The following is a 9,093-nucleotide window of genomic DNA, read 5'->3' as shown; positions in this document are numbered from 1 at the left end:
TGGTTGATAAAATGTGATATAGTTTGGTTTTAAAGAATTATAATTATAATTTATAATAAATTATCATACATAGAAATAAAAAGTAAAATTGAAAAAATGACATAACTTGGTAAAAAAAATTATCAACAATAAAATCTATTGATTTAGTTTATTATTTTATTACTATTTATGTAATTAATTTGCATCTTAAATGTTTCTTTTTAAAAATATTTCATAATATACTTTAAATTCTGGGAAGTATTTTAAAATTATAAAATTGATTGATTTAATTGAAAACATCACATTATACTAATAAAACCACTAACTAATATTTACTCTTTAAAATTTAAAAAGATATTTATTATATTTAACTTCTTAAGAAATATATCATTGAAACTAATTAGCAAATAACATCACATAAATTAATAGTAATGAGATTATTAAATTTTTTTTTTCTAAAACAATAAACTGCATGTTTTCCTAATTATAAAATAAAGATGGTAAATACTTGAGATAGTCAGCTAAAATAATTTAATAAAATAAAAACTATATTATTAAGATTTTTTTTATCTATTTATATATATTTTGGCAATCACATGGATTTTTAAAATCTATTGTTACATATATTAGTCTCTTTGGTTCATATCTTTAATAAATTAGTATGATAGTTTATGAGGTGGTGATATAACAAATAAAGTTTTTGATAGTTTAAAGATATATGGGTATTGAGATACATTTCAAGATGATACAGTTTAGCATTTCTAAAAGATTTCTAAAATAGTTTTTGATCATTAGGAGATTTTCTATCCAATAAATTTAAGATGATGAAATCATGAAATGCTTTAGAAAATAATCATCATGTTATACTTTCTTTATTTAGAAATTATATTCCTCATGTTGGACCTAAATATCTCAAATAGATATTAAATTCAATTCCATTTTGAAATTCATCAATTTGTGCAACATCTTAATCAAAATATCAAGGAACACATGCAAAATATTTTGGAGTCTCTCACAAGTTTCTCAAGTACAAAGCTTTGAATATAAAATTTACAGATTAGTAGAAAAAAATTAATCATAGTACAGATAGGAAACAAAAGAAGGGTTGAGTTCTTGAAATCATAATAACATGAAGGAATCCTTTGATGATGAGACAAGAGTTATTGGGTCTAGTCGATCTGCACAAGAGCTTTTATCAACAGGACTTGGAGGTAGTTGAAACTCTCAAAAAGATGCAATACGATTTTCCTTTAGTGTCTTTTTTTGTATGTTTTTAGTTTCTTGTTCACTATTGGTAGGTTGTATTTATCTTGTAAGCAACATATTATAAAAAAGGGTTTTGGGTCCCTTAAAAACCTACTCTACTCTTAATAAAAAACACCAAGATTAAATGTGTTGTTTGTCCCATATATTTATAAGTCTAGGCCAACCATTGACAACAATGTGCAATAGGTAAATATGTTAAACTACCTAGTAGAACACAAACTTCATTCAAAACTTGATGTTTAGTCTTTAATTAATAAAGCATCTTTTCTATTTACATAGAACTATTCCAATAAAATTTCCCTTCATATTTATTGTGTAAGTTTTGTATGATTTAAACAATAAGAAACCAAGCAAAAGGGTCCTTTCCATGTGCAAAAAAATGTTAAATATTAAATGTTGAATAGACAAAGTCATTTGAAGGTATTTATGTATTCATCTTAGAAAAAATCGTTTTACATTTTTCCTTCCCCTCCCCATCCAAAATTATGATGTCCCACAAGTAGGACTCACTATTATGCATTTCTTCCTAATTCATAGACCCTTTGCACATTTATGCGTCATTTCCCCATCATAGACAATTGATTTGAGAGATCTTCAAATAGGTTCCCTTTTGTAAAATAAATTCTCAAGTATTGTTATCCTTTACCCCCCATATTTCTACCATATATTGAAAGTTTCAAAACCCTAAGAAAATTATGTATATGTGGCTTTTTTATATTTTCTAGTTTTCTAGAAATTTCTAGACTTTTAGTGGACATCAAGACTTCCTACTAGTCTAATATTTGGTTCTAGTGTCAATTCCCACCTAAAATATCTATAAGCTCTATCACTTTCTTTAATTCTTCCATTTCTCTTTGTTCCACCCCTAGATCTAGACATTCTTCTCAACCTTTATTCCTCCACTATATTATGTCATAATATTTCTACAAACTCTATTAATCCCTTCCTTCCTTTAATCTTTGTTCTTTCCCTCTTCTATGGGATCCTAATAGAAATCCAAATATTTGTCTATCCTATTGTTCCCATACCTAGTTCTACAAAATTTTCTTACATTCTCTTCCACTTCCCTTTTGTGGACTTTTCTCCTGTTACTAAGCATTTGACTATTTTCTCTTTTATAAAAAGCTATTATTTTATCTTAAACTAAGGTGACATCTAAGAGATGGGCTGTAAGACAAGATTTAATATAGGTTGAACCATCAAATTTTAAATTAATTGACATGTGAACACATGGCCAACTCCAATTGATATATTCTCACATTCATCAAATCTCAAGCTAATTTGACGAACTTTTAGTTTAAGTTTAATAATTAAAATTTGTTTTCTTAGGGCTTTGTTTAATATAAATACATGACATGCACTAATTGTTAGGTTTCTTAACTCTCAACATATTTGGCACAAACATATTATTGATCCTAATTTATTTGGGAGCTTGGTTTTGGACCTTAAAGGATTTATCTCTAAGTTCTACCAACCTAAGAAGCCTATGAACTTTAAGTAATATGTGCACTTAAGTTTGAATTTACTAACAATTAGCTTCCAATCCTCAAGTATCTATTAACACATGTATTTAAATATTTACTCTAGTAGATTAGTTGATACATATTCAAATAGGGCATCAAAGTTAGAAAATCCATGAGTATTTGCCATAAATGTGGGGACTTCAATTTTTTTGATACATGTGTAGGCTCTTAGTTCCCAAAATAGTATGATTTTATGAAAAAATAGTATACCATCATGGACATAAGAATTTTATTTTAAATTATTAGAGTGCTCAATTTCAATCTTGACATTTGATGATACTTAAAATTTCCTACAGACATGGGGATTTATAAATTTTACTCAATATCTCATATTTGAATTTTACACTTCTTTATTGTGAAAACTCCTAATGAATGTCAAATACACTACCCATCCAAAACTATTGCATCAAATACACAATAGACCTTTAATAAAAGAGACTAAAGAAAATAATTAAAATTCTATGTCAAGACATTCTGCATAAAGGTCATTTCAAAGCTTTCTTGTGAAGATTTATTTTGCATGTAATTGCTACCTACTTCTCCTATGAGGAACCTAGGAAGGATAAGATTCCAAAGCCTTTTCAATAAACCCTTTCTACTAATATCCAACAATCAAGGCGTTCCATTAGAATAGTGCACTTTAAGGAATTCTATCAAATAGTTCAGGTGCCTTGTTTGTGCTTACACATTTTGTATATGCTACAATTAGGTTATTCCATGGAAACAAATATCTTGGATGCATTCTTCCAAACAATTCAAATGCCTTGTTTATGCTTACACATTTTACATGCATGTCTCTAAGGGCAGCTGCAACTACACCATTTGCAAAATTCTTCTATCATTCATTCATATACGAAAAATGCTATAATGTGAAATAATAATTAACTAATTTAAATTAATTAATCATAAATATTAATCAATTAAATAAATTGATTGATATATATTGAGTAGGTTGTACTACTAAATTATACTTAATATTAATTATAATTAGTAAAATTATTTGAGTTAAAAGATTAATTATTTGAATTAAATTATTAAAATTATTTCTCGGATTGAAAAGATTAAAAACTATTCATGGTAAGGAACTATTTTTTACCATAAGAGAAAAAAAAGATAGAGTATGACATTGAAATGATCTAAGAGCAAAATATGCATATTGTAGTGCCATGGAGTTCCTACTTTATTTTAATATAAAATAAAGTAGGAAATGCTAGAAAAAAGGCATTTTTGAGATAAAATCTACCAAACCACAATAACAAATAGACAACAAAAATAAATGGGCTATGCAGAGGAAGGGGACTGACTTTCAACTTAAATTGAGCAGATCTTTCTTCTATTCATTTGTAGCTGGGCTTATCTAAAAAAAATCTAGCTTTCTTCAATTCATTTGCAGTTGGGCTTGTCTAAAATAAAATCTAGCGAAACTATAGAGAGGAAGAGGGCAATCTTTCAACTCCCACTAAGCACATCTTATTTCAAAGTTAAAGGAGCAAATCTCCAATGTTAAAGGAACATCTCCAATGTTAAATCAAATTTCTGTGCCGCTGCCAGACTAGGGGAAAGGACCCAGTAGTTGAGTGCGTTCCAATTCTTGTGATAGAAGTTGTTGATTTAATACGCCCATACTTGCTGATTTAATGTCCAACTTTTGTACAAAATTGCACCAATAGTTGTATGATAAGTACCAATAGTTGAATGAAATATACTATTTGTTGTGAGAAGTAACCAATCATGTGATGCCACATTAGCTGCACAAGTATTGGGGCCCTTTGACACACCTATTGGTCTCACTTTTTTGGGGGGCTGTTTTGGACACCTGGGCAAAAAGCATGCTGATGTGGCATCATATTTGATGATGTGATCGTGAAACCTTAGTTATAAGTAGGGGACTTGCCAAGTAAGTTGCTGTAAAAAAATCAGAGTGATTTGAAATTTCCACGTAGGATTTTGAGAAGCACGAAGTTAGGGTGCACAACTACTGGGTCCTTTCCCCTACATGATAAAAAATTCAATAAATGTCCGTACCCTATTCCAAAGCCCCCATTTTTGCACGGGCTGAGAGGATGTTGGCGGAAGTTGCGGACTTTAGCTTTACACCTGCCAATCGCATTTGTTTGAAAGTTTCTAAATCCTTTTGAACAAACACACATTGTGCATATCCTTCAATTATAGCAGTCGACGAGACCAAATTTCTTTGATCAAACAATACACACAGCCTGTCTATGCGTCCACATTTTTGCATAAATGTTTACGAGAGCATTTGTGACTATAGAAATCTGGCAATAATCGCTTCAATAAATGCCCATACCCTATCCCAAAGCTCCCATTTTAGTAGAAGTCGGGAGTACCTACACAAATGAAAATTGTTTGGTTAGAAAACTGCTTATGGAGATGTTACGGGTGGGAAAACGGTTAAAAAATAAAGTGCACGCGGAAGTAACGGCTAACGGAGTGATCAGAAATAAGTTTGAGTATTCAATTAAATGAAATATTTTAATCTTTAATCAATTTTTGTTCAAATCTTTCAATATTGGATTGTCTCTTCAATTTCTAATGTAGTGGTTGTTCAGCTTCTTTGAAAGCTTATAAATAAGCCCAATTCGAATCCAATTGGAGGGAGTTAGAGAGATTGGAGAGTTACATGCATACAACTCATAGAACGAGTTTGTAAAACTATGCCATGCATCTCGTCTGTCGAGTTAGCCAATTTGTATCAGCTCTCATGAAGTCCACAGGCATACGCTCCTTCACAAGATTGGCTAACTTGTACGGGCTTGGGCATACAACTCTCTTTCAAAGAGTTTGTCCAAATTGGATAGATTTCGGGCATACAACTCTCTTTTACAGAGTTTGCCCAAATTGGATAGACTGAAGGGCATACAACTCTCTTTCATAGAGTTTGCCAAAAATTGTATGGTTCTTACATGTTTTCAATAAAATAATTTTTGTTTTTATATGATTTATTATGTGTTCACAATACCACGTAATGGCAAGCGGAATGGTGAACAACACGACTTGAAGGGCCCACACTAGCCACCTAAGCAGTCAAAGCTTAGTGTGTGCTCATAGAAGAGATTCATTTTTACCCTCCACAATTTTTTGTATTTTTTAATGTTAATTATATTTTATTCTTTCTTAAATATTTCCCTCCTTATCTAGATTTTTGGTTTTTTTTTTTCCTTTTCATTTAATGACTACATTTCATTCATGGGAGAAATTAAATCTTCCAACAATAATTATAGGTAGATGAGGACGACTAGGATTGAAATTTCAAGTGAAATTTTGAAAGATAGATGATGTGATGTAATGGAAAACACTAGGGATAAGGAAGAAACAATGCATGGTGTGATGTGATGTGAACGTGAATAAATAGTCGTCGTATATTGAAAGTCAATAAAATACGGAATTCGCAAGCGGAAAGAGGTAGGACAGTCCCAAGAACCTGCGTAGCAGGGTGAAACGCTTCATCACTTCGCTTTTCCGTATTATTATTACTATTAAGATCACGTAGCAGCATACATGTTCATTATCAAGAAGTTTCGAAAGCCTAGCAGCATACTTTTTCATTAATAAGAAGTTTCGATAGCCCCTCTGCAAAATTACGAAGAAAACTAATAAATAGCTTGCGTGTCCCAAGCTTTTTTTAAGATAAGTTATTCACTATTTGTCGTTGCTCTGCATACAAGTTTTCAGTTTTCTTTTTTGGATTTTGCAACGCTTAAGCTGTAAGGAAGGGTAGCGGTAGTTGGTTGTTACCAGCGCGGAAGAATTCGTCTGAAATCCCAGAAACCTCCTCTGGTTGTTCCCTATATTGTATATATACACTTCCTCCCTCTAACGCATATTGCTATTGCACTACTGATTTAATATAATCTGTTAGAAAGAAGTCAAATTCAATCTTGCTGCATCTCTTCCTGCACTACTATGGTTCCTTTTCATTTCAATGTGCTAGTTATTGAACAATTTTTTGGCATGAGGTCGCTGATTACACTGCTCAACGGCATTCCCAACGAACGAGGTTTCGGCTACCGCTAATGATGTTGAAACAGTTTTGAACGAAATATGTGAAGTGCTCAAAGCCCATGAAGACAGATACAATGGTGTAATTGTTGACATAGAGAATATGCAGAACGATGCTTCTCGTTTTGCAGCTTCACTCAAGGCATCACTTTCTCAATGGGCACGCCAGGTCAGTGCTTACTGCTTTGTTAACTCTAAATACAAATCCCTCAAGCCAATAGTAAATAATACCTTCAATTCATAACACCTGTTGGGTCAATGGGTATACAGGGAAAGAAGGGGGTGTGGATTAAAGTGCCCAAGGACCAGGCGAAGCTAGTCCCCGTTGCGATTGAGGTCAGTTTTTCAAAAATCCGCTACCACCATTCATGCTTTTTTCACTCCAAGCCATTTGTTTAAGCTTCAATAGAGTTTGGTGAATTGCAGGTCGGATTTTGGTACCACCATGCTGAGCCTTCATATGTGATGTTAGTTTATTAGATCCCTCAAACTTCTCCTACCATCCCTGATAATGCTTCACATCAAGTGGGAATTGCAGCTTTTGTATTCAACGAGGAGGGACAGGTAACTCTAATATTAAGCACGTCTTAATGTAGCGCAGTTCTGCTTTCTATTATTCTTGTATATTGAATTTGTTCTGCTTAATATTCTCTTCCTCTCCATAGCAATGTAACTGCGAAAATATATTCACTATTTGAAGTGTTTGTTCGTGTTAAGAGGATTTGCTTTTCTTACATCACTGGGAAAATGTATAATTAGTATAATGACTACCCGTTAATGTTATTCTAATAGCGGTTGTGGTTCAGTGGCTTGAAATGATAAATCTAATACATAAATTATGATGGCAATGACAACGTAGGCTCTAGTAGTTCAGGAAAAGTGTGGACCTTACAAACATTCCCGGTTGTGGAAGATGCAGGTATCAGGGTCAGATTCCGTTATCAAACTAAATTTCTGACACTGCAATTTTTACATGAAATTACAAGACGCCGACTAATGCATTATGGGCAATTTGTTTCTGGTAGGGGGAAGGCATTAAGGAAGGGGCCATAAGAGAAGTTCACGAAGAAACTCGGGTAATTGTCACTTAGCTTACTTTTTTTCTTTGAATCAGAATTTTTAACTTCTTTGCTATACAATTTTCGACATTTTTTATAGTTCAAACTATATTCTTGGGCTTTTACAGAATATTGATGCAGAATTCGTAGAAGTGGTTGGGTTTAGGTAAGCAAAACTTTCATTACACAAAGTTGTAACTCGTTTCATAGTTAGTACAAAGAAGGATAAGTTTGAACTAGTAATTTTTAGTTCTCTAATAGTTATACCTGGATGAACTGCAGGGATGGTCATAATGCCCCTTTCGGAAAATCAGATTTTCTCTTCGTGTGTATGTTGAGATCTGTTTCTTCTAATATTGTTGTGCAAGATACCGAAATTTCTGCAGCCAAGGTACGCGTTTAAACATGCGGCGGTGATTCAATATTGTTTAGCAGGATAGTTTCTATTCGTTTAACTGATGTTCAAATAACATTTTTTTTCAGTGGATGGCGATAGAAGAATTTGCATCTCAACCTAAAAATCAGCAAAGCAAACTTCTAAAAGATATGATTGGCATATGTTGTGCCAACGTCAAGGGACGATCTAAGGGATTTTCAGGCATTGCCGGGATATCGTCTAACTCGCGCAGATCCTCTGCCTTCTACTGTAGTGCCCTCCATTCTCAATAATTTATTGGCAAACAGAAGAACAATTATAGAATGGATGCCAGCCACTTCAATGCATTCACTGTTGTTTTAAATTTTACTAGTACCAGCCTTTAAAGCCAATTGACATGTATTTAGGGAGTTATAATTAGTTGTATTGGTTGACAAATTATAAACAAGGACGCAAAGCGTCAAGTTCTTGCCATTAGTATAATTAGTTTAGAGTAAATAAAAATAGAAATAGAGGGAGAGGGAGAGGGAGAGAAATACATAGAGGGGTAGAGAAAGGTGGAGGAAAAGATAAAAATAAAAAGAGAGAGATATAGATAAGGAGATAGATAGATAGAGAGGAAGAGGTAGAGGGAGAGATAAAGGTAGAGAGATAGAGAGAAAGAGAGAGAGAGAGATAGATGAGTATATAGGGAGTGGAAGAGATAGATAGGTATATAGGGAGAGGGAAAGGGATAAATAGAGGTATATGTGGCAATATGATAAAATGATAGAGAGAGAAAGGGATAGAAGCACATAGAGAGAGGGGGGGAGCTAAAGTGAGATAGGTAGAGAGGGAGAAGAAGGGAGAGAAGAGAAGTTAGTGTTATCAA

The 9,093-nt window shown here is 32.8% G+C and overlaps 1 protein-coding gene across 1 annotated transcript; it reads left to right on the top strand.

Moving 5' to 3' along the window:
• Positions 1 to 1,108: 1,108 nt before the first annotated feature.
• On the top strand, positions 1,109 to 8,515 carry LOC131856632 (nudix hydrolase 8-like). The gene is made up of 9 exons (XM_059208480.1): positions 1,109 to 1,190; positions 6,839 to 6,957; positions 7,059 to 7,124; positions 7,269 to 7,352; positions 7,648 to 7,707; positions 7,814 to 7,864; positions 7,975 to 8,012; positions 8,129 to 8,237; positions 8,330 to 8,515. The coding sequence occupies exons 1-9, from the start codon at positions 1,109 to 1,111 to the stop codon at positions 8,513 to 8,515; spliced, it is 795 nt and encodes a 264-aa protein (XP_059064463.1).
• Positions 8,516 to 9,093: the final 578 nt, after the last annotated feature.

This window comes from Cryptomeria japonica, chromosome 7 (genome assembly GCF_030272615.1).
Source record: "Cryptomeria japonica chromosome 7, Sugi_1.0, whole genome shotgun sequence".
Classification (NCBI taxonomy): domain Eukaryota; kingdom Viridiplantae; phylum Streptophyta; class Pinopsida; order Cupressales; family Cupressaceae; genus Cryptomeria; species Cryptomeria japonica.
Note: the sequence above shows the minus strand (reverse complement) of the source record. Positions and strands in the feature narration are given on the sequence as shown.